This window comes from Xenia sp. Carnegie-2017, unplaced genomic scaffold (genome assembly GCF_021976095.1).
Source record: "Xenia sp. Carnegie-2017 unplaced genomic scaffold, XeniaSp_v1 HiC_scaffold_21, whole genome shotgun sequence".
In the NCBI taxonomy this organism is placed as follows: domain Eukaryota; kingdom Metazoa; phylum Cnidaria; class Anthozoa; order Malacalcyonacea; family Xeniidae; genus Xenia; species Xenia sp. Carnegie-2017.
The window spans coordinates 3,860,721-3,885,095 of NW_025813484.1; the positions used below are offsets into that span (position 1 = coordinate 3,860,721).

Consider the following 24,375-nt stretch of genomic DNA (forward strand, 5'->3'; position numbering starts at 1 on the left):
CTGTGCTTCGATTACTTTTACGTTTTTTTGCGAGAATGTTTTTTCTACGAATGTTTTTTTGTAAGTTTTTTGCAAGAATGTTTTTTCTACGGGCTTATGTTTCACATTTACTGTGTAAACAACCGCTTTGAATATATTTTTATGTATCTTTGCTAATTGTACGACGTTAGGACGCTTTTGCTCCATAATGCGGTGTAAAAGCTTTCCTAAAGACATTGATAAGGTGTTAAAATGTCACTTGACCAGTTTTTTTGAGGCGTTTATTTACGCTACAGTCCAATACGTACGATTCATTATTCGAAAATTACATATTCATCGCGAGACTTTTAGCGCGTTGTCTTTCAGGTATATTTATGTTGCTAATTGCTTTCACCGGTTTTCTTCGTTTTTCGAGTCATTGTCTCGTGCACTTCATTGTCGTTCGTTGAGGAAATCTTTCTTTTAGACGAAAGTCGATTATTCTGATGGAGATTAACCAAATGACAGAGGGCGAACTGTGAGTACTTTAATTTAAATGATTTTGACCGAGACGTCAACGAGTTTCAAGGAAATTTAATCAGTACGAAAAATTGCAATTTTAGTTTTTCTCGACAACTTGAACCAAAATTCTGCAAATGCGTCAATTATCCTCCGTGCGTCTACGATTTTGCCTCAAATTAGAACTTCGATGAGCGTTATCTTGTTGAAACCGAAACCAAAAAAATAATTTACAGTTAAGAGTTCGGTTTCTCAGATGTGGGAACCACGGTCGGCATGTTTACTATTGGTTAACCATTTTCAGATGTTTTGTTTCATGTGGGAAGGTGCATTAAAATCGGTTACAATGACGTCTGCCATCATCTATTGTGATGCGAGAGAAAATTGCCCGACGCCTGAATAAAACATTAAGAGATCTACGGTATGTCCGTGTATCAATGTGTGCAAACTTAGAAACTGCTTGCTTGTCTTTCAAAGTCACCTGCATACTCACCCATTAACAACTCGCGCGGTTTGTATTATCGTTCACGGTCCCGGTAAGGCGAATTTTTTGCTTTTGAATGTGAAATTTCTCTTAGCATTTTTTCACGTTTCGACTGTCTACGTATGCGATGGACAATTTGCGCACCGAAACAGCTGTCCACTCCTCTAAATTGTCCAATCACATAGTTCAATTAAATAATAGAAGATAGGATCATTTAAATTGATGCTTATAAAAGCAAATTACGACACATATACTCTTTATTGATTTGCAGTTGCCTGCGTTAGCTATCACGACGAGTTTAGTTGTTGTACACTTTTCGAAATTATCAAGGAAAAGTCAAACGGCAATGTGGATTGATGGAAGCAATTTTTATGGGAATAATAGTCGGATTGATGTTCGTGACGGCTTTGCTTGGTAATTTTCTCGTAATGTACACCGTTTATCGTAATACATTGCTACGACAGCAGTGTTCCAGCATCTTCGTTGTCAATCTAGCCGTTTGTGATTTCTTAATTGCTCTTCTCTTGATGCCCGGTTTTTTTGGCGTCTTGATTAATCGTTCGTGGTTAGCTGAGTCGTTCTTTTGTCAACTCAACGGTTTTCTTAATCATTTGCTCGGCATTTGTGCCATACACGCATTGGTTCTAATTTCAATTGATCGTTTTTACGCCGTTATGAAACCGCTGAAATATCGTGCGAAAATGACGATGCAAAAGTCGCTGTATGCCGTGTTTTACGTCTGGATTCAAGCTATAATTTTTGCTCTCGTCCCAGTCCCCCAAGGCTGGTATCAATTCAACGACAGTTTTTTGTGTTGTACGTTCACTCCGTCTTCCCATCATGCACCGAAGCATCTCTATATTTATTCGTTGTATTTCTTTAACTTTGTGATTCCGCTGGTCATCATGCTTGCGGCATATTATAAAATATTTCATGTTGCGAAACGTCATTCTGGACGCATTGGACCAGCGGTCGTTCAGCTTGGAGCAATTGGAATCCAAGAACTTGTGGCTATTCGGAAGGATATCGGTCGACAGCGTGAGGCCCGAGCGGCCCGTAATATAACCTTCGTTGTTGCAGCGTTTCTCTGCTGTCATGTTCCATATATTACGTTGAAGTTACTGCAGTTGCAAAATGGTTTCACACTACAGTTACCTGTGGCTGCAACGATCTCTGTCAAGCTGCTGAACTTCTTGAAAAGTTCTCTAGATCCCATTATTTACGGTCTATGTCAAAGAAAATTTCGTTCTGCCTTCTCCTCCATTCTTCCATCGGGACTTCGTGTTAGAATAATGAATAAAACCCACCTTAACCAAGAGTTCGCTAGGCGTAGAGCCAGTAACAACGCGATGACATCCGCTGACCGCGAGAACAGCAAGTATTCTGAATACAGCCAAGATCAAACAACTAATGATAATATTTAATCATTTCACCATTCAGATAACAGATTGGCGATATCCTCTATAGTTTTTTAGCTGTTTACATACAATATGTTTTGTATAATTATTTAAGATTAGCATCCTCTAACCACTATTGTTTGGTCATTCATGTATAAGCGGGGATACACAGGGGCATGTGTTGATATCAAACTGCAAATTACCATCTGTGTTATACTGCTTCAAACACCCTGAATGTCCTTGTTTCTCACATTCTTCGAACTTGTTTGGATTATAGAAATGCCATCCTGATTTTGCACCCAAATCAATCCAATGCTCCTGATGACGATACAGCATACTGCCGTAGCGATTCCGGGCAAAAAGTCCCGGGTTTTTCATCACCGTGATCATTTCCCCGGCGAAATTCACCTAGATGTGCGCAAAGGTTGGGAATGAAATGCTTGCGTAACGGAAAGCTCTCCTTCATAATCTTATCATCATCATACCTTTGTCGGCTTTTCTCCGCGGCTGACGAGTATTTCCGACTCCATAAGATGTTGACCATATAACTCTATTTTCCAGCGATCAACGTCCATGACAATCTTTCCACCAGCCTTCCGGCCGTCAACGCAACACCAGATTGAGCCGTCGTATGGAGTAACACTGAAGCCAGCGGCTTGGAAAGTCGGTGCAAGAGCTTTGAGAGCGGTGTAGTTGGCTGTTTGGAAGGTGATATCTGCATCTCTTTCCCACGGTAAAAGTTTGTTTAGTTTGACAGCACCTGAACATTAAGACGCTGCTAATTACGATCTAAGGAAATTTAGAATTTCGGAAAGCTATCAATCAACCTACCCAGCAATGTTCCTTCCTGTAGCTCGCAAAATAATCCCGCCTTTTCGCATTCGTTCATAACCGTTTTGATGGCATCGGCGAGGTTCTCTAGGTCACATGGTGGAACGGCCATACCACGTTGTCTTGAACACGACGATCCTTGTCTGTGCGCAACTCCGCGCTTGCAGCCAAACCTCGGTGAACAAGAGAGCTGACTGATAGAACGATGCTTGAACCAGAAACACACACAAAGAAAGAAATTTCCAAGAATGGATGGTAAAGAAAGTTAGTCTTACCATCTCACAAGTCCGGAGCTTTCAACTATCTTTTTGATATCGTGTTTTTTGACAAAGTCCAAATACCAAGCATCTTGGTCTTGCTTCAAAGTTTCTACGTTGAACATGACATCCGGGCAACTCACCACAATTTTCTTCTCTTCTTTCAAACGCATAAACATATCGCGGAATACGCCGAAATGAAGCCTGAAAATAGCGTGTTGTTCTTTCCTCAAAATGATTCTTTCAGCATGAATTCAAACAATGTTTCGAATAGCGTATTTGCCATCTTAAATGAAAACTATTACGTAGGTAGTTCTAAAGAGAACTGTTGAAAACGAACATTAAAATAAATCTAATGACGCAATGCATTTCGGTAGATTTCTCATCAAATGCAACGTCCGCTTCATTGAAAACTAAGACTCCGCTGATGTTTATACTTAAGACAAGAGGAAATTACGTCACCCGTCGTGTAAAACAGGGATAAGTGAGATTTTAGAAACTAGCAAGATTATTTGTTATCATTTACCTCGGCAAATACGCTTTTTAAAGGCTTCAAGCAGTGTTTCGTTTTGTTCCTCTTCCCAATTTCTAATTGTGAGGTAAAGCTTGAGTTGAAATAAGCATTGATTATGCTATTCGAACGACAACAACGAACGTTTCTTACTGCTACGCTTTCTCAGTTTAAAGATACCCAAAGTTATGTAACACTTACTTCTTATCCAGTCTTACATCTTTTTTTCTCGCCATCCACGGACCCGAAGTGTAATCACAGACGACACAATCCCAGGACGACATGAAGTACCCGCCTTGCAATGTTAGAGTGAAGTTCCGTAATCGTAACTGCTCACAACCGCTATCCCAGTAACCATTGCGTTGTCTATAGGCACCGGAAGTGATAGCTACATCCGGATTATGACTTAAGATCCTTATTAGTCTCTTAAGATTTACGTCGTCATCAAATTTCGCGAGGTTTCTACCAATCAAGACATACTTTGTTGTCACGCGGGCCAATGCCTTTGTCCAGATCTTGCCTAGTTTCCAGTCCTTTTCGACATTCATCACTTGGACATGACTTTTGATTTTATCGATCCCTCGTGGTTTGTTTCTTGTGATAAATATCACTTTGAGGCTGGGAAAGTATTGATGTACCCCCCTGAGGACATGCTCGTGCGTGGTGGAATTCATGTAAGATGAGTGTAAGTCATCAAAGACTAATGTAACTAGTTTGTGCAGAGAAATGAATTGGGAACAATTTAAGGTGGCGAAACCTTTACGGAAAAAAGGATAACCGTAGAGGAGCGATTTGCCGAGAAATCTCTCCGGACAAATTTCCTGAATTTCTGCTGTTTCTGCACCGTGTTTGTCTGTCATGTTTGCTGGGAATAAATTTTTGTAATTTTGCCTCTCCTTGATTCTGTTTAAGATCTCGACCAGCTGTTCGTACTCGTCACCGAACGATATTTTTTCCAATTCGTTCATGTTTCCTAAAATCATCAATATTTCTTCTAAACTATTTTCGGATCTTTTCTTTTCGCTTGCGGGGGATGTATTTTCGTATAAAATTCCTTTCTCTGGTCCATTATCACAATGGATGCATACGTCTCGCTGTATCACGAAATGATTGAAAAATTGTCCACATAAGATGGTGGATAGGATTGCTATCAAACATAAGATTGTCACTTTCTTCCTTTGCATCATTCACTAAAACATTAAACGTAAAAACTCCTAAAAATGTTTACTCTTTGGCCAATACCACCACGTACACTGTATTTTATACGGTCTCGGGCATAGACATATTAAAAATAGATTGCTGACGTATATACATCTATAAGTAGCGCACGTGGGGCCATCAAATTGAACTAATATACATGGAACGCTACCTCTAATAGAAAAGCTTAATAATTTATCGAAGCCAAATCTTACACCCAGACACGCGTGTTTAGTGTTTCGAGATTCTCTCGCGGGTTGACTATTGATTAAACTGCTGCTTTTTTTAAAGAAAGGGAATTTATCCGCCGATAACAGTTTGTGCAATTTGGACAATTTCATTGTTTTCATCTTTGCTTAATATATCTGTGGTCTCAGGTCAGGCGAGAAAATGCTTGGAAAGTTTTGTCTGTTTTGCATTCATTGCATTTCTCCCGTTTTTTGCGAAACGTTTATTAAATTTACATTGCGTGTATGATTGAATTGCATCTTTTTTCATTCGTATAGTGTACTAGCATTTTAATATAAATAAATTAGACAACATCTTTTGTGTTGCCGTAGATGTGCATGCTTATTGCAAAGAATGTTGTGGAATTATACAATTTTTAATCAAACCATGCTGCGATATCTTTTTTGTCGGTACGTGATTTACATAAGCCACCGAGAAGAACTGCTAGGAGACAAGGGTCAATGTGCTCGTTTTTAAAAGGCATCGCAGCAGATATCATGACTATTTTTTATTTTAGTTTAAAAATTTTTGATTTCAATATTCTACACCTTCGATATTCCAATGTTCATTGCCCACTCGCGAGAGGAGAAAATCAATTTTTGCAATTTTTTTTCTGTTAATTCGAATAAATATGATCTGTTGCGGTTCATTGTTTCACAATGTTATTAAAAGAACAAGATTCTCGCGTGCAATGTTGTCGTCTTTGATCTGGCGTATAAAACTCGCTTGTTTATTGAGCATGCATCGTGGTACTTTCTTAATGATCATGCACCAGTGTCGTGCACAAGGAAAAATTTGTACCTCCACCTGTTTTACCGAATGTGTGTTTACATTCATATGTTCAGTAATGCTGAATTACTTTCTGAAAGAAATTTTCTTAAGGAAGCAGAAAATTCGCTTTCAGAAGAAATCAGTCGAGCACAATGGAATATATAAATAAATACTCCCACTACCCTCTTGATGAACGTAGTAGGGACGGTCCCTAACTCAAAGGAACTTTGAACATTCCTCTTCCTTCAACAGCGAGACATTCACTTACCTCCTATCATGATGGATTTTCCGAATAAACATTCCAATCTCATAAATTGATCTGTTATTATTTGTCCTCTATGTGATACTCGACTTCCTAAGTCGTCGGTGGTTTTTCTCTCTTCGTCTGTTCCAACAATTTGTCTTACAGTGCAAAAATAAATTTTCATCTTATTTGTCGAGTACGGTCGACGAAAAATACGATAAATGTGTTTAATGTGACAAATACGATGTTAAGAAACCGCCCTTCACGACCACACATCTTTTTCCTTTTGTAATGCTCGGCGTTCTTTTTCGATTAACACAAATTTTCTTGAGAGTTTTGGAAGTATCGGGTTAATTTCAAACTCAGCATGACATTGCAGAATGCGCGCAGCTGAAAATTATCATAGACAGACAAATTATAAGCTCAATATCTTGAAATGCAAATATTGTCGAACAAAGGGGGAAGTGTGTTCAGGTCGGGCGTCAGGGAGCTAAGAATATCAGTATGGGACAAGGAGGGATAGCGGGGATAAACTGTTAGGTTCTCGTTATCATGCTCTGAAGTTTATCCCCAACAAAAGGGTTGTAGTGTCTTTTGCAATTCTTGAATGTGTTGCACAGACATATAGGTAAGGGAAGTTTTCCTTGACAGTTCTATTTCTACCTTTATGTTTACCTTGATGTCTACCTTTTTGTCCACCTTTATGTCTACCTTTATGTCTACCTTTATGTCTACTTTTATGTCTACCTTTATGTCTACCTTGATGTCTACCTTTATGTTTACCTTTATGTCTACCTTGATGTCTACCTTTATGTCTACCTTTATGTCTACCTTTATGTCTACCTTGATGTCTACCTTTATGTTTACCTTTATGTCTACCTTGATGTCTACCTTTATGTCTACCTTGATGTCTACCTTTATGTCTACCTTGATGTCTACCTTTATGTCCTTGATGTCTACCTTTGTCTACCTTTATGTCTACCTTTGTGTCTACCTTTTGTCTCCTTTAACCTTTATGTCTACCTTTGTCTACCTTTATGTCTACCTTTATGTCTACCTTTTGTCTACCTTTATGTCTACCTTTGTGTCTACCTTTGTGTCTACCTTTGTGTCTACCTTTATGTCTACCTTTATGTCTACCTTTGTGTCTACTTTTATGTCTATCTTTATGTCTACCTTTATGTCTACTTTTGTGTCTACCTTTTTGTCTACCTTTGTGTCTACCTTTATCTCTACCTTTATGTCTACGATTATTTCTACGTTTGTGTCTACCTTTGTGTCTACTTTTTGGCTTTTGTTCTTTGAAGCAGGCATTTGAAAAAATTGTCATTTAATGGGAAACGACATTTGGAAAAGTCGTCGTTTCATAGAACATAGGAAACGATAGATAAAAAAGTGGTTATTTTATGAGACATGAACGACAATCCAAAAAGTTTAGTCAAATATAATCACAATGAAGTCAACGACAGAATCATTTTCAGTGTGTTTTTATACATCGGGAGCTTTACTTGTAGATCTAGAAGAGAATAAATGCGACGACAAGGATGATTTTACCATAGAGTGAAGTCAACAAATATTATCCAGTTTTTCTAAATGTAAGTAAAATAGCAAGCCTCTGATATGAAGGAAATGATCATTACTTGATCTTTATGAATAGTAATTTAGAGTTAATAGAGCTTCTTCGTTTGATTAAATTGATGTGTAGATAATATATTAGAGTCGTCCTTTTTCTTGATTCTTTATTAAACAACTCTTTTAATTACTTTTTTTGCCGACTTCTGGAACAGAAAAGTTGAGGTGAAATTAGAAAATCGAAAGATTTTTGTCAATGTTGTCGTTACAATTGTGTGAAATGGCTGTACGAATTAAGTAAAAAGGAAAAGAGCACCATATACTGGAAAAAGTTTGTTCTAATAATCTTCACTGTCTCTTTTTCTACTACATCGAACTGCGCATATTTAAATAAAGTAAGGGTGTATGGAAAGAACCTTGATACCAACTTCACTCCGTACAGATTTTAGTAGTGTTCATCCTCAGAGTCGATCTATTTCTTATGCTTTTTTTGGTTCATTAAAGTTCTGACAGGCTTATGCACAATAAAAACTCGTTATCGACTTCGTCTATCAACCAAACAGTAATAAAGAATTTTAAAATGTTTACTTATTCAAAAATATTTTTAAAATACATTTAAAGGAAACTCAGACTTGATTAGTCTATTTTGTAATTATCGTTCGAAAATTATAAAAAGAGTGCTTTGCAGTTATAAAATTTTAAATAGAGAGCACTTTTTTTGAAATAATGGAAGTAGGTGTAATAATAGAAAAAGATGTAATACATTATATGATTACAACGAGTGTTGATATAAAGAGTGAAAGAGTAGTACAAATAAATACATTTATATTAATGTTAGTTTGGTATTACATTAGCAAAACATCTATAGTTACATTTAGTTATAGTTCGAAATTCTTTTGAAAAAGATAGAGACAAGTAAGTCTTTCAAAAGCAGCACGTTTTCTTACGGCCAGCAATGCAGACTTCTTTTAGCGGCTGCTGTCGATATTAGCTTTATTAATCCAATGGCACTTGTCGTAGTTAAATATGAGGATGACATATTTCTGGCTTGACATTGGTGGAGGCTTTAAAGCAGCCGATAACTTGTCTTCTTTTAACTTTTATATAATATACATAGGAAATGAATTTTCCTATCGTTCCGTTGTTTTTGAGGTGTATTCTTTAGGAATGTCGATTTCACGAGTCATATCCTACATTTCAATGGTTTATGACACTTATAACATATCACAGCATATTTGACAACGCAGCCATATTATCTCTAAATATTGTGTTGAGGAAATCGGATGTTGTAAGAAACCAAGCTGCATAGTCTTCACGGCGCTCTTGTTTATTGCGTTACGCTATCACTCAATTCCATAGCTTCTATACAAACTGTATGCTTATCAAATGCTTAGATTTCGTCCGGTATATCCATTGACATTTGGTTTGTCTGGTAGACCTCGTTAACTCGTAGTAATTCCGCTTTGATAGTTAATAATTTACGTTCAATCCACGTTGAGACTCTCTTCCAGTGACCAAGTAATTCTCTCTATACATAAACTTCAACGTGGTTTCGCCCTTTTATCCTTGCCATTGTACTTGCTGCTGCTGTTTCTGTTCAAATTTACGAATGGACATGATCGTTGCCTGATAGTTCAAACAAATGCAGAATTCCATCAACTGACAAATTGGAAGAACTCGAAATTTTTGCTGTATAAGCGTTCTTTTTAGGGGGCCGTGTCGCATCCATTACTTTAGTTTCGTCAAAGCCATAAGATTGCCTGTCAGGAACAAATTTTGCCTTCGATTGAAAAAGTTACATAATATCAAAATACACAAAGAAAAAAACCTTCTTTGTTCCTTCTTCTCATTATTCTTCATCGCATCTTTTTCGTCCTTTGACATTTTTCGCATTTTAGCATTCTTGAGTAAAAAAAATGATGATACTTTTTGTACCCCCTGAACATAGCATTTGAACAAATTTTACGATGTAAAAAAACCTTCACTCCAACCAAATTTTTTAACTTCAACAATTCTTTCGCAGTTCTAAAAAATTCTTCTTCACTCATACAATATAAAGTCTGATATCTTTGTTTCTTGGCAGCCTCTTTTACGTTGGCATTTCTACCTTTGAATTTCTTTTTCGTGTTGTTGATTGAGTAGTGGACGAAATTCTTTAAAGTAGGAAAGACAAATTATAAATTTTCTTCAGCTGCAATTTTATTGATGGAGTACGTAAGAGTAACACCATCACAAAAAGCAAGAGTACATAAGACTAACACCATCACAAAAAGCAAGAGTACATAAGACTAACACCATCACAAAAAGCAAGAGTACATAAGACTAACACCATCACAAAAAGCAAGAGTACATAAGACTAACACCATCACAAAATGCAAGAGTTCATAAGACTAACATCATCACAAAAAGCAAGAGTACGTAAAACTAACACCATCACAAAAAGCAAGAGTACATAAGACTAACACCATCACAAAAGCAAGAGTACATAAGACTAACACCATCACAAACAGCAAGAGTACGTAATACTAAAACCATAACAAAAAGCAAGAGTACGTAAAACTAACACCATCACAAAAAGCAAGAGTACATAAGACTAACACCATCACAAAAAGCAAGAGTACGTAATACTAACACCATAACAAAAAGCAAGAGTACATAAGACTAACACCATCACAAAAAGCAAGAGTACATAAGACTAACACCATCACAAAAAGCAAGAGTACGTAATACTAACACCATAACAAAAAGCAAGAGTACATAAGACTAACACCATCACAAAAAGCAAGAGTACATAAGACTAACACCATCACAAAAGCAAGTAGGTAATACTAACACTATCACAAAAAACAAGAGTACATAAGACTAACACCATCACAAAAACAAGAGTACGTAAGACTAACACCATCACAAAAAGCAAGAGTAGGTAATACTAACACTATCACAAAAAACAAGAGTACATAAGACTAACACCATCACAAAAAACAAGAGTACGTAAGACTAACACCATCACAAAAAGCAAGAGTACATAAGACTAACACCATCACAAAAAGCAAGAGTACGTAATACTAACACTATCACAAAAAACAAGAGTACACAAGACTAACACCATCACAAAAAACAAGAGTACATAAGACTAACACCATCACAAAAAGCAGGAGTACGTAAAACTAACACCATCACAAAAAGCAACAGTACGTAAGACTAACACCATCACAAAATGCAAGAGTACATAAGACTAACACCATCACAAAAAGCAGGAGTACGTAAAACTAAAACCATCACAAAAAGCAACAGTACGTAAGACTAACACCATCACAAAATGCAAGAGTACATAAGAGCAACAAAACAAACACTTACACTAAAATACTACAATACAAAAGACTAAATCACAAAAATTGTAGAATTAAGATTGAGTCAAACTAATTCAAACTGAAAGCATGGTGTATTTTTATACGTGCACCATAATTCTATTCATTCTATTTCGAACAAAACACGCCACATTCCAATGCATCCATTCCACTCAACAAATTTACTACTAACCATATTTTACTCATATCCTAGGCCTAATAAGTATTCCATTATTACAAAGAAACCTATATCCAACCATGCTATCTTAACTCCTAAGTCCCATAACTCAACCCTTTGCCCCATGACCTTATTGTCAGTGGCAAAAAATACAACTATCCCTTTGTGTACCAGTGTATCCACTCTTGTCTTGACTTCAAGCTTCAGCATATTCTTCTTTAACGGGAATGATGGAGTATAGATTCTAAAATCATTTGACAAAAATTATATTGTTACAAAAGCTTGATACCTCATTAAATAAACAATTTCGGTCGACTTACAGTACCGCTCAGAAGTAACTTAACACTGCGTTCGCGTTCCATTTGCGTTTCAACGCAAACGAAACGCGTCCCAAACACGTTCCAAAAAAAATAGGGGACACGTTCTGAACGCGTGCCCAATTGTTCAAATAAACTCGGTATGACATCGAAAATTTCCGAAATTGAACACTTGTATAGCGAGTATAAATGATGATTACCGATCAATGATCGGATGCGGCAGACAACGCGTTTTTATACGTGTTCCATCTTAAGCCGAACGCAATTGGAACACGTTTTGGAACGAGTTCAGAACGCGTTTTCGGTAAACTTACTTCTGAACAGTACAGTAAAGAGATAAATTGTATTTCATGGACGCATTTTACCTTTTGCTAGAGGCTATTTTATCCTTTATCTTCGACAACGGGCTTGCTGAGTTCATGAACAACTTTTCCCCATAGCTTCAACATAAATAGTCGTGTATTAGATTAGTTGAACTTACTGCAATGCTTTAATTCTTATTAATTTGACAAATGATAACTGTCTATAATATAAAATTTCACATAAAAATTGCGATAAAAACTGGGTAGTATCATCAAATGTTATTTGCTCAAAAATGGCAACATGTTACATTGGGCAAGTACCTAAGAGAAACGGAAAGAACAGGAGAAGACAGAGAAAGAGTGGATAAGCCAAGAAAGGATGTGCAAAAACAGACACGTAAGAATAGGAGAGGGCAGGAAAGACCAGATGAGAATAAGCCAGGATGGAAGAGGTGACAACAGGTAAATATAGAGGACTGGCAAGGAGAGGTGACAACTGAGGCTGACACTAACGCTAAAGCTGACACTAACACTAAGGCTAACACCAGCTCTAAAGCCTACACCAATACTAAGGCTAGCACTAACACTTAAGCTGACACTAACACTAAGGCTGACACTATCACTATCACTAAAGCTAACACCAGCTCTAAAGCCTACACCAATACTAAGGCTAACACTATCACTAAGGCTGACACTAACGGTAAGGCTGGCACTAATACTAAGGCTGACACTAACACTAAAGCTCACACTAACACTAAGGCTAACACCAGCTATAAAGCCTACATCAATACTAAGGCTAGCACTATCACTAAGGCTGACACTAATACTAAGGCTAGCACTATCACTAAGGCTGACACTATCACTAAGGCTGGCACCAATTCTAAGGCTGACACTAATACTAAGGCTAACACCAGCTCTAAAGTCAACACCAATACTAAGGCTAGCACTATCACTAAGGCTGACACTATCACTAAGGCAGGCACTAATTCTAAGGCTGACACTAATACTAAGGCTAACACCAGCTCTAAAGTCAACACCAATACTAAGGCTAGCACTATCACTAAGGCTGACACTAACACTAAGGCTGGCACTAATTCTTAGGCTGACACTAATACTAAGGCTAACACCAGCTATAAAGTCAACACCAATACTAAGGCTAGCACTATCACTAACGCTGACACTAATACTAAGGCTAACACTATCACTAAGGCTGTCACTAACACTAAGGCTGACACTATCACTAAAGCTAACACCAGCTCTAAAGCATAGACCAATACTAAGGCTGACACTAACACTAAGGCTGACACTATCACTATCACAAAGCTAACACCAGCTCTAAAGCCTACACCAATACTAAGGCTAGCACTATCACTAAGGCTGACACTAACACTAAGGCTGGCACTAATACTAAGGCTGACACTAACACTAAAGCTCACACTAACACTAAGGCTAACACCAGCTATAAAGCCTACACCAATACTAAGGCTGACACTAACACTAAGGCTGACACTATCACTATCACAAAGCTAACACCAGCTCTAAAGCCTACACCAATACTAAGGCTAGCACTAACACTTAAGCTGACACTAACACTAAGGCTGACACTATCACTATCACTAAAGCTAACACCAGCTCTAAAGCCTACACCAATACTAAGGCTAACACTATCACTAAGGCTGACACTAACGGTAAGGCTGGCACTAATACTAAGGCTGACACTAACACTAAAGCTCACACTAACACTAAGGCTAACACCAGCTATAAAGCCTACATCAATACTAAGGCTAGCACTATCACTAAGGCTGACACTAATACTAAGGCTAGCACTATCACTAAGGCTGACACTATCACTAAGGCTGGCACCAATTCTAAGGCTGACACTAATACTAAGGCTAACACCAGCTCTAAAGTCAACACCAATACTAAGGCTAGCACTATCACTAAGGCTGACACTATCACTAAGGCAGGCACTAATTCTAAGGCTGACACTAATACTAAGGCTAACACCAGCTCTAAAGTCAACACCAATACTAAGGCTAGCACTATCACTAAGGCTGACACTAACACTAAGGCTGGCACTAATTCTTAGGCTGACACTAATACTAAGGCTAACACCAGCTATAAAGTCAACACCAATACTAAGGCTAGCACTATCACTAACGCTGACACTAATACTAAGGCTAACACTATCACTAAGGCTGTCACTAACACTAAGGCTGACACTATCACTAAAGCTAACACCAGCTCTAAAGCATAGACCAATACTAAGGCTGACACTAACACTAAGGCTGACACTATCACTATCACAAAGCTAACACCAGCTCTAAAGCCTACACCAATACTAAGGCTAGCACTATCACTAAGGCTGACACTAACACTAAGGCTGGCACTAATACTAAGGCTGACACTAACACTAAAGCTCACACTAACACTAAGGCTAACACCAGCTATAAAGCCTACATCAATACTAAGGCTAGCACTATCACTAAGGCTGACACTAATACTAAGGCTAGCACTATCACTAAGGCTGACACTATCACTAAGGCTGGCACCAATTCTAAGGCTGACACTAATACTAAGGCTAACACCAGCTCTAAAGTCAACACCAATACTAAGGCTAGCACTATCACTAAGGCTGACACTAACACTAAGGCTGGGCTGACACTAATACTAAGGCTAACACCAGCTATAAAGTCAACACCAATACTAAGGCTAGCACTATGCTGACACTACTAAGGCTAACACTATCACTAAGGCTGTCACTAACACTAAGGCTGACACTATCACTAAAGCTAACACCAGCTCTAAAGCATAGACCAATACTAAGGCTGACACTAACACTAAGGCTGACACTATCACTATCACAAAGCTAACACCAGCTCTAAAGCCTACACCAATACTAAGGCTAGCACTATCACTAAGGCTGACACTAACACTAAGGCTGACACTATCACTATCACAAAGCTAACACCAGCTCTAAAGCCTACACCAATACTAAGGCTAGCAGTATCACTAAGGCTGACACTATCACTATCACTAAAGCTAACACCAGCTCTAAAGCCTACACCAATACTAAGGCTAGCACTATCACTAAGGCTGACACTAATACTAAGGCTAGCACTATCACTAAGGCTGACACTAATACTAAGGCTAACACTATCACTAAGGCTGTCACTAACACTAAGGCTGACCCTATAACTAAAGCTAACACCAGCTCTAAAGCATACATCAATACTAAGGCTGACACTAACACTAAGGCTGACACTAACACTAAAGCTCACACTAACACTAAAGCTAACACCAGCTCTAAAGTCATCACCAATACTAAGGCTGGCACTATCAAAAAATTTGCCATTCAAATCAGAATACTTAATCTAAACCCTGAAAAAAGTACATGCAATTGATAGGAAAAACAGCCTAATCCTGCTAAAGCGCCTCCTATTTTAAGAAAACATTTTGTACCCAATTGTATATTAAAAAAATTGTCAGGCACATGCTTTTCTAAGTGCACTTTTATCACAAGATAGTGCATTTGACAACCATTTTCCTAGCTATAGATAACTTCTCTCAACTTCTTAGCCTCACAATGTTGTTCATTATCTTAGCATCCATTTTCCTTAAAATACTAACTCATAACTTTAGTTGACATTCCAACAAGCTAAAGCTATATTTTTTATTACTAAACAAACTTTTATGCCTCAAACAGGGACCACAGAAGATCGATAATTGGGAGGGGGGTAGGTTCATATTCATAGATGCATATTGCAATCCATAGAAAACGATGAGTTTCATAGGAACGTAATATGGCTTATATGAATACTAGCCCCTCCCTCCAATTATCAATCTTCTGTGGTTGCTGTCATAGCCATATTCTAAATACCCATAAACCCTACTCTTCTCCATATTTAACTCAAGTACTAATCCTCATAATCCTATCCAATCCTCTAATATTTTACCAGCTAACTTTGATTTGAAATCTTGTCTTTACCTCTTTCTCTGTCGTTTTCTTGAACTTGATTGAGGAAGAAATGATCCTAATGAAATCATGAAACATAACTTGGCAAGACAAATATGCTTGAAATCTGTTCTATTCAACCATTTATAAGGTTTTTTCGAGGCACGGTGAATTTCAAGTGTAAAATAAGATTTGGTGATTTGACATCAAGATGATTCCATGCATAACAGATGTCAAATTCACAAAATATTTGCACTTAATTATTTCCATTTAATTTCTTCCAAGGGCAATTCTTGGTAAAACGCAGCTGTTAACCCATAACTATCTTTTCATCTAAACAGCTTTACATTACAATTTTTTTTACAAACTTTTCTTCCACATGACATATCTACTGCAGAAATCCTGCAAATCATACATGGAAAGTCTTGAAAAAATATTCTACTTATTTCACATCGTATGAACACGAAAACGATTAGAATGACATTGCACTAATTGGACATTGAATTTAGTAACTAGTATATTTTAGCAATATCTCTTTAATCTAACTGAACTACGTACACAACAGTAATATTCCTTTCATCGAGTTCAAGCCCATATTTTGTATTAATAATTTTTGACCCCAAATAAACTGTTAATAAAACACAAGACAATAGACAGTTTACTTTATACGGAGTGTCTCTTGTCTTGTGTTTTACTAACATACTCTTTGGCAGCCGTAAACTGTTAATGTCCATCAAACTATCCTACCTTGTGTTATAGAAGATTTGGTTGAATTCGTGATTCGTGAACGACTTTTCCCAATGACGTTAAAATAAATAATTGTTATTAGAGAGGTTGAACTCGCTGTGATGCTATCAATACTTTTAATTCAGGATATAATACAATATTTTACAGTACACATACAATGACTGTGTCAAGAAGAACTCCTTTTAAACATGGCGCGGAAAAGGTGCCAAAGGGTGAAAGGCGATAAGGACCAATGAACTCTACAACAACTCTTTCACACATTACAAAAAGAGCATGTGAAATTCTTACAAAGCAAGTCTAACTTTGAAAGCAATAAAATTGTTATGAAACATGTTATATTAAGTGGATTGTTTGTATTTTGCACAGCATTCAAAGATACATACTACCTGTTATCAGTTTTATCTTAAATTTTTGGTCTTTCGACGACAAATGAGAAATTCATATTTCGAAGCAAGTTCTCCCTTTTATGTTTTATATAATACAGCATTACGTATACAAAACATGTCTTGGAACGTCCACAATGCATCTTAACACATTAATAACCAAATTTTGCAAACGGTTTTGAAAAAAATAAAGCATTTAGGCTAGCATTATATTTCCAAGTTGGCAGTTTTTGCAAAACAATCCGTCACGCAAATAAAACAGTCCACGCGAGATACACGCGAAGCAGCAAATCAGCTTCTACGTGGCTTCAAACAAGTCTAGGTTTGTGTATAATGAGTTGTTGTAGAGTTCACTGATAAGGACGGACATTAAATGTCATTGGTCAAATATGGTCACGTGCTACTTGACTTATTTACGTTCATCTGCAAAAAAATTTGTAATGTGGTAGTAGTCTTGCACAGTAAGTCGAAAGGGAAATCCTGCATAAACATGCACATTTGAAGACATTCCAGATTATCAAAAATTCTTACAATAGAAGAAATGATTTAGGAAACTTATACAATCCTTCGCATCTACGTGACTTAATATTTCCTTTAAATAATTAGCTCACTTCTAACATATTGAGAATGTCAAAACTTTGCCAGAAACATATTTAGAATTGCTGTTTACTACATGTGCTGCATGCCTGAAATGTTACCACTTTTTTGTGTTTATACGAAACAACGTAAAACAAAAACAAAAACAATCACATCCGAACAAGTTTCAAAACCAGAATAATTGTTATCAATTTAATTTAAAATATATCTTTACAAAAAGTGTGACAAACTTTTTAAACTTCTTTTATGTACACTTATCTAAAATTTCCAATCTAACACCCAAATACAGATGCACATTTCGCTACACTGATGTCCGTTGCTATGATGATGTCTGGCGAGGAACAAAGACAGCTGCATTGGGATTTAGTGAGCTCTTTTTTGGATCCTGACAAAAATAAATCATTTATGAAAACGTGAGCAAAGTGACTGAACTCTCTGATGCCACGTATGATAATCAAAAATCTAAAAGGTTGTCAGCTCAGTAAGTGCAATATTATACAAAAAGAATGCATATCTTTGAAAACAGGTCGACTATTCTCAGCATGATTTTAGTACATGAAAACTCTACTCCAATGTTAAAGTAGAGTAAATTGATGTTTGAAGCAGTAAACCAAAAACATAAAAAAAACAAGAAAAATATCGAATATTTAAAGCACGAGAAAAGCATTGCTGGTTTAATCTTTTGATTTGATTGAAAGCACTCTATTAATAGAAATTGCCGTTTTTTTCAGCCTGACTAAGTCAAGCGTCTCGAAGTGCCACTGTATTACAACGACTAACGATATTCCGCTTGCAACCTTGCCAGAAGTGACAAAGAATCAATATAGATACACAACCTCTTAACAAAATGATTCTATTTAATAAAGAACCCTCGAGTTATCGACGAAAGGCAACTCAATTACTTACAGGTACGAAAGATGGGCACCCAACAAATCCGTTTCTGTAGTTGTCGATAATGGCATTGCCGTTGATGGTTCTTTGGGAATCTCCGTTGGTTCGCCCGAGAGTTGTTTTCTCCATTTGTTGTTGTAGGATATCAACTGCTGTTAGCGCGTCATCTTCTTCATCTAACAGTTGTTCGATACAGCACCGAATCAATTCTTCTTCCCAAATTTCGGCCTCGATTTGTCTATCGAATTCTTCCATATTTTCCATCCATTCGTATTCAGCGAACGCTTTGTCGTTTTTCTTCGCTTTATCCATCATCTTTTTAAACCGTAATGTTATAGTTAACTTTCTCTGCGTAAAAACAACCTTTGTGTATATGTAGTAACTTGGCAAGAATGCTTTCGTGCACTCATCTCTTTTTTATTGAATAAGCAATCATTTCTAGAGCCAATCACAACGCAGAACCTAACCTCGCCCACAACAAAAATTAACATAATTTCTACATCATTTCCGGTCATGTAACTTCAACAAAGAACGCCATGACGTGCCAGATTTGTAAATGATCATAACTATTGTTTACTAAAGAAGTGATAATAACTCTTAAGCTATTGTTTTTTACTATCATGCTTCTTTAAAAAATTTGCCAACTTACTATGAATGCGCTAAATTTGATAAAGTTCATGAGGACAGCTTAAAAGATACAAAAAAGTATTTCTCGGAGATTCCAGCAAAAATATTGCGTGCCTTTTCTCGAAGGGTCGAGAAACACCCTTTTCTTTCCGTCATTCAGGCTCTCGTGTTCAAGTGAGCGAAGGATTTTACGATTTTCCCTAATGTGCTAGGAAGGAGGCACTTAACTTGTTAATGATAATTGCAAAAATCAAATCTAAAATTCGTTTTTCGTTTTTCATTCAAATCAAGAATCGAATGCAAAGTTTGTTTTTCGTTTTTTGGTGTTTAACGAAACTCGAAGAATCTATTACCATTTGCGTTCAACTGGTAACTGTCCCGAGTTTTTCGCGTTTGTTTACGTTTCAAACGTCACGTTTGTCAGACGAAACGTCGGGTTTCAACTGATAAACGGTACGTTTGTTTAAATCGCGGATTACTAAGTTTGTAGCAGCTCTTTCTTGTATTATATCAATTATCAAACTTTGCAAATCGCCTAAGGTATACAGATGTAATTTTCAGTTGCTATAGCATTTTATCATTGTAAAATTGTATAAGCATATTATCACATGACCAAAACCTGTTCAAAATGCTCCTCAAACGTTAAACATTCCTGATCAAACGTTAATAATTCCTGAGCAAACGTTATACATTCTTGAGCAAACGTTACGTTTCTAATTTGCGTTTCGTCTGACAAACGTGACGTTTGAATCGTAAACAAACGCGAAAAATTCGGGACAGTTACCAGTTGAACGCAAATGGTAATAATTTTCGTTTTTTGTTTCTCAAGGGCCCAAGTTATAGTCTATAAACAGACGCTGACGGCTGAAATATAACGCCACAGTTGTCTTTACTTTTCCACAACAATCGGAGGGAAGGAGTAAACGTAAAATTAAGGTTGTGTGTAAAGAAATAACCAGGACAAGCAGACAATTTCAAATAATACAAAATAAAACAAATTCCGAAGAGGGACATCTCGTTTTCTTGATATTCAAGATATTACAAGAGTTTGAAACAAAAGATGGTGTAATATTTCGTCTTTATTCCAAAGACATCATCAGACTTATGAAGTTCGGAATTTGTTTTATTTTGTATTGTAAAGAAATAACGAATCAAATGATCAAATTATTATTTCCATCGAGCGTTTCTGCCAACCGAAAGCATGCCATACAAGTCTACAAGATGCATCTCTCAACGTAACAGGGATGGCATTTATTCTTTGATCATTTTTTCTTTAATCTTCTTTAATGATTAAAGAAGATTTGAATCAAAACTAAAAATTGTCTTTAATGTTCCTTATTTATGCTCTTACGTCTGAAATAGTGTTTATCCAATGTCACATTAAAATATTAAATAATAGCGTATTTTCTCCGTGGTTCACTTGTGCATTCACTATGTAATATGAGGTTGTCTTGATGAGAATACAGAGCCTGGTGACTTGTTAAAGTCTCAAGATGTTGGCACAACAAAGTAAAAAATTTATAATTCATATTTGCATTTTAGCACTATTGAATATTTAGCTCAGGAATAAATATTTCCTTTTTGACAATTTGTTTGAAATTTTGTTAAAGTTTTAATGGTTTTCTCGAAAAGTTTTCTTTAATTGTCTTTAATTGAATTAAAGAATAAAGGAAAAAAAATTTTCGAAAAAACCTTCTTTAATCCATCCCTGCAACGTAATGGTTGAACAAGCAGTGCATATAAGGTATTCTGAAAGCCCGAATGTTTATTACATTTAATATTGGTCAATTTAATCAGACACAAAGCACTCTGTGATAAGAAAAATAGTCTATGTGTAACTAACAATTATCGTTACATGTAACGATACTCCCGGGTTCAAACCATTTACTTTATAACAATTATCGTTGCACGAAGAATTTTCATTGCTTAAAGTACAAACAGCACAATCAAAAAATTTGAACTTGTCTTCCTCCTTTTTTTAATGTAAATCAGTAGGACTTATTAGGGTGGTGTAAAAAAGAACTTTTTTCAAGAAAACTATAAAAAAAGAGTTAGTAAGAGCTGTGCCAGCTGGCAGTTTTAGATGTTTTGGTTTAGATGAAAATAGAGATAAGCAAAAAAAGCAACAAGAGATGCTTTTAGTTATGATTACACAACAATGGATGGCACTAGACTTAGTAAACAAATATAATGGACAATTCTTTTAGTTACATATTGTTTTTAATATTTTGCATACATCTTGCTGGCCACTGCATTGAAACTTTATTTGAGGCATTTAATCTGAGGGCTTGGCATTTGGTATAAGATCCTCAGTTTTGGAATGTGAAATGCCCTTTGAAGCAGTTGCCATATTACTGTGACAACCTTCATGGTATTGATGTTGCAAGTCCTTGATAAGACAAATACAACATAGAGCAACTATGAGACTGACAAAAGTCAAGGTAACACAATCTATGATGTTCACATTGTACCCTTGACATTATTTTGTACCCTTTGCTTTCGTTTTGGTGATGAAATACCTAGTGGTATAAGATGTAGTTTCTTCTCTTCTTCAAATTCATCTATGTAGTGACATGCAGATTTCGCTTCAGGCTCTGCTGGTGTGTTGATTACAACACTAGCAGTAGGAAATGCTTTAGGTAATTTTGGAGATTGCCGTTTGTTGAGTCTAGTGGTTGCTATATTTTGATCTCTGACTTTTACAGAAAACGGTTCATATTGTTTTAAAGTGTTTGATAAGCCCTTGCCGCCTAGCCACTCTTCAAATACTGACTTGCATCGCTCAATGTTTTTCATTTTCTCTTCAATGTTTATGTTTTCAATCTCCATTTGCAATTGACGATCTTCTTCTCTCGCTTTTATCCTACAGCATAGCTCAAGATCTTTGTCAATATGCCACTGACGATCATTGAGGATCCTGACACACATTCTGTGCCCACATATGCGAGCGTAGTCGACTGGTAATAGGTCGTCTGCATCTTGTGTGTTGATTACTGCACCAGCACTAATAAGAGCTTTAAGGCAGTTAACATGACCGATGTAAGCAGCTTGATGAATGGGAGTAAAACCATTGCGGTTTGGCCTAGAATATTAAAAAGAACTATTGAGAGCATCATGTATCAAAACAGAAATTTAGTGGCAAATTTTATTTAAGATTTTAACCAGAAATTGCAGAATTTCAAGACTTGTGTACATTACGGAGGCGGTTATGGACATACTTTGACGGATCTGCTCCATGTTCTAGCAGATACGTTAAACATTTAAATGCTTTGGATTTGGTCTTCTTGTTGATAGAAAGATGAACGGCCCTCCAACCACATTCACTCTCCATGTCAACTGGCGCATGTTGTTTTTCCACTAAAATCTTTAAAATCTCAAGATGTCCATTCATTGCGGCTAGATGTATCGCCCCGAAACCGTCTTTTTTCGTCACAGCAAAAGTTCGTTCACCTGCTATATTTCGTACCGACTTCTCTAACCATTGCACATCCCCAGAGCAGCTGGCCAACAAGGAATCGTCGTCTACATGCTTTGCAACCTCCATCGCCCTGACATGTTTCTGAATCTTTGCAATGACTTTTGCCTTGGCCATAACTACTAGCACACAACGTACGAGTTAACACACGTAGATTTAAATGTCAGAACAATCTTGTGAACCCCTTTTTGTCATTGAAAGTGAGCAATTTGATGATTTTGGCCTCTATTGTGCCACTGTTGTCAAGGAAGTCAGGGGGGTGTTCGAATTTAGTCTTCAACGGGGGAGAGGTCAATGATGTCAATTGTCTAATACGTTGTTATTATTTCAAGTTCATAACAAAGTCATGTGCGCTTTCTTTTTTTCTGGTGGAACTTTCGCAATAGAAATATCCTTATGGCACGAGCAAGAAAGTGTTAATGTAGCACATTTATGTAAGAATTGAAGCGTGAAAGGGTGAAAAGCGGATGTTTTTATGTCTCATCGACTGTATCTACTGCTGTTATGTTTTGGTAAGCATTTACTTCGCCATGCTATCAAAACAATAGGTCGCGAAAAGAAGTTGAATTTAAGCCAGTTGCCGGTCTATCGAATTTATTTTGTTGTGCTTTGCTTCCTGTAGTCTTCGCCTGTCACAATGAAGGCGTGAAACTAGAATGTGAAGAATGTCCTAAAGGAACCTTCGCAAACGAATGTATGTCAGTATGTATAATGTATTATACGGCAAAACGTTGTTATGGACTTTGCACTAACTAATATAGACGGATCAACTGTTATAGATGTTAGCATAGCATTTGAGATAGATATCTACTCGAAAATAACGACGTCACCACCAACTAAAGTGTCTTTGTGATGCAATATTTTTTAGCGTTGCCGTCATGCCAGTCGTGTAACAAAACTGGCTTTTGTGTTGGTTTTGGAAACTGTACCAAATGTCCAGCAGGAAGCTATCAAGATAAGGCAGGGCAATCATCTTGTCTGCCATGCTCACCTGGTTACATCAATGGGTAATGTTTTCCTATCAACTAGTATCAATTAGCATCCATATGGTAATTGCAAGCTTTCTTTTGATAGGAATTCTGGAGGTATTAATTGCACAGCTTGTCCACCAGGCCAGTATCAGCCTAAAGAAGGAGGGAAAACCTGTTTAAAATGTCAACCAGGTCAATATCAACCTAAAGAAGGAGGTATTAACTGCACAGGCTGTCAACCAGGCCAATATCAGCCTAAAATGGGAAGGAAAACCTGTTTAAAATGTCAACCAGGTCAATATCAACCTAAAGAAGGAGGTATTAACTGCACAGTTTGTCAACCAGGCCAATATCAGCCTAAAATGGGAGGGAAAACCTGTTTAAATTGTCAACCAGGTGAATATCAATCTAAAGAAGGAGGTATCAACTGCACTGCTTGTCAACCAGGTAAATATCAACCTAAAGAAGCTGGAAAAACCTGTTTGAACTGTCAACCAGGTCAATATCAATCTAAAGAAGGAGGGAAAACCTGTTTGAACTGTCAACCAGGTCGATATCAACCTAAAGAAGGGGAAAACCTGTTTAAATTGTCAACCAGGTCAATATCAACCTAAAG

The 24,375-nt window shown here is 36.9% G+C and overlaps 6 protein-coding genes across 11 annotated transcripts; 2 read left to right on the plus strand and 4 right to left on the minus strand.

The window, feature by feature from the left end:
* The first annotated feature begins 311 nt into the window (after window positions 1-311).
* LOC124444738 (G-protein coupled receptor 26-like) lies at window positions 312-2,488 on the plus strand. Its single transcript, XM_046995378.1, has 2 exons — window positions 312-496; window positions 1,233-2,488. The coding sequence occupies exon 2, from the start codon at window positions 1,318-1,320 to the stop codon at window positions 2,383-2,385; it is 1,068 nt and encodes a 355-aa protein (XP_046851334.1). The 5' UTR covers window positions 312-496; window positions 1,233-1,317; the 3' UTR covers window positions 2,386-2,488.
* On the minus strand, window positions 2,361-6,719 carry LOC124444735. Of its 3 annotated transcripts, none has more exons than XM_046995371.1 (6): window positions 6,422-6,719; window positions 4,159-5,147; window positions 3,465-3,650; window positions 3,190-3,383; window positions 2,844-3,118; window positions 2,361-2,766 (listed from the first exon to the last, which is right to left on the minus strand). In XM_046995371.1, exons 2-6 carry the CDS (start codon window positions 5,142-5,144, stop codon window positions 2,503-2,505), a joined length of 1,905 nt encoding a protein of 634 aa, XP_046851327.1. In that variant the 5' UTR covers window positions 5,145-5,147; window positions 6,422-6,719; the 3' UTR covers window positions 2,361-2,502. The 3 variants fall into 3 exon arrangements, with proteins under 3 accessions (XP_046851327.1, XP_046851329.1, XP_046851328.1); XM_046995373.1 differs by having other exon boundaries at window positions 3,190-3,362; window positions 6,422-6,718; XM_046995372.1 differs by lacking the exon at window positions 6,422-6,719 and having other exon boundaries at window positions 4,159-5,257.
* Window positions 6,720-8,535: 1,816 nt separating this feature from the next.
* LOC124444739 lies at window positions 8,536-17,876 on the minus strand. 4 transcript variants are annotated; one of them, XM_046995381.1, is made up of 8 exons: window positions 16,972-17,876; window positions 16,816-16,859; window positions 16,102-16,147; window positions 12,177-12,251; window positions 11,666-11,738; window positions 9,949-10,122; window positions 9,798-9,871; window positions 8,536-9,729 (listed from the first exon to the last, which is right to left on the minus strand). In XM_046995381.1, the coding sequence occupies exons 4-8, from the start codon at window positions 12,230-12,232 to the stop codon at window positions 9,573-9,575; spliced, it is 534 nt and encodes a 177-aa protein (XP_046851337.1). In that variant the 5' UTR covers window positions 12,233-12,251; window positions 16,102-16,147; window positions 16,816-16,859; window positions 16,972-17,876; the 3' UTR covers window positions 8,536-9,572. The 4 variants fall into 4 exon arrangements, with proteins under 4 accessions (XP_046851337.1, XP_046851338.1, XP_046851336.1 ...); XM_046995382.1 differs by having other exon boundaries at window positions 17,202-17,240; XM_046995380.1 differs by lacking the exon at window positions 16,102-16,147.
* Window positions 17,877-17,973: 97 nt separating this feature from the next.
* Window positions 17,974-19,062, minus strand: LOC124444741 (polyadenylate-binding protein-interacting protein 2-like). Its single transcript, XM_046995385.1, has 2 exons — window positions 18,702-19,062; window positions 17,974-18,180 (listed from the first exon to the last, which is right to left on the minus strand). The coding sequence occupies exons 1-2, from the start codon at window positions 18,999-19,001 to the stop codon at window positions 18,115-18,117; spliced, it is 366 nt and encodes a 121-aa protein (XP_046851341.1). The 5' UTR covers window positions 19,002-19,062; the 3' UTR covers window positions 17,974-18,114.
* A 2,205-nt stretch (window positions 19,063-21,267) lies between these two features.
* Window positions 21,268-23,030, minus strand: LOC124443741 (ankyrin repeat domain-containing protein 53-like). Its single transcript, XM_046994256.1, has 2 exons — window positions 22,532-23,030; window positions 21,268-22,395 (listed from the first exon to the last, which is right to left on the minus strand). Exons 1-2 carry the CDS (start codon window positions 22,903-22,905, stop codon window positions 21,774-21,776), a joined length of 996 nt encoding a protein of 331 aa, XP_046850212.1. The 5' UTR covers window positions 22,906-23,030; the 3' UTR covers window positions 21,268-21,773.
* A 38-nt stretch (window positions 23,031-23,068) lies between these two features.
* Window positions 23,069-24,373, plus strand: LOC124443742 (signal peptide, CUB and EGF-like domain-containing protein 2). Its single transcript, XM_046994257.1, has 4 exons — window positions 23,069-23,300; window positions 23,411-23,482; window positions 23,657-23,795; window positions 23,863-24,373. Exons 1-4 carry the CDS (start codon window positions 23,264-23,266, stop codon window positions 24,371-24,373), a joined length of 759 nt encoding a protein of 252 aa, XP_046850213.1. The 5' UTR covers window positions 23,069-23,263.
* The last annotated feature ends 2 nt before the right edge of the window (window positions 24,374-24,375 follow it).

Coding starts and splice junctions, on each gene's coding strand:
- LOC124444738 (XM_046995378.1), top strand. CDS start 1,318: ATGGAAGCAATTTTTATGGGAATAATAGTCGGATTGATGTTCGTGACG.
- LOC124444735 (XM_046995371.1), bottom strand. CDS start 5,144: ATGATGCAAAGGAAGAAAGTGACAATCTTATGTTTGATAGCAATCCTA. Junction 3,119..3,189: donor ACAGGAAGGAACATTGCTGG/GTAGGTTGATTG, acceptor CTTAATGTTCAG/GTGCTGTCAAACTAAACAAA. Junction 2,767..2,843: donor GCGGAGAAAAGCCGACAAAG/GTATGATGATGA, acceptor GCGCACATCTAG/GTGAATTTCGCCGGGGAAAT.
- LOC124444739 (XM_046995380.1), bottom strand. CDS start 17,076: ATGTGTGAAAGAGTTGTTGTAGAGTTCATTGGTCCTTATCGCCTTTCA. Junction 10,123..11,665: donor AGACAAGAGTGGATACACTG/GTACACAAAGGG, acceptor CCTACTTTAAAG/AATTTCGTCCACTACTCAAT. Junction 9,872..9,948: donor AAAATTTGGTTGGAGTGAAG/GTTTTTTTACAT, acceptor TTTTTACTCAAG/AATGCTAAAATGCGAAAAAT.
- LOC124444741 (XM_046995385.1), bottom strand. CDS start 19,001: ATGATGGATAAAGCGAAGAAAAACGACAAAGCGTTCGCTGAATACGAA. Junction 18,181..18,701: donor GGTGCCCATCTTTCGTACCT/GTAAGTAATTGA, acceptor TATTTTTGTCAG/GATCCAAAAAAGAGCTCACT.
- LOC124443741 (XM_046994256.1), bottom strand. CDS start 22,905: ATGGCCAAGGCAAAAGTCATTGCAAAGATTCAGAAACATGTCAGGGCG. Junction 22,396..22,531: donor CATGGAGCAGATCCGTCAAA/GTATGTCCATAA, acceptor TTAATATTCTAG/GCCAAACCGCAATGGTTTTA.
- LOC124443742 (XM_046994257.1), top strand. CDS start 23,264: ATGTCTCATCGACTGTATCTACTGCTGTTATGTTTTG. Junction 23,301..23,410: donor TCTACTGCTGTTATGTTTTG/GTAAGCATTTAC, acceptor TGCTTCCTGTAG/TCTTCGCCTGTCACAATGAA. Junction 23,483..23,656: donor AGGAACCTTCGCAAACGAAT/GTATGTCAGTAT, acceptor AATATTTTTTAG/CGTTGCCGTCATGCCAGTCG.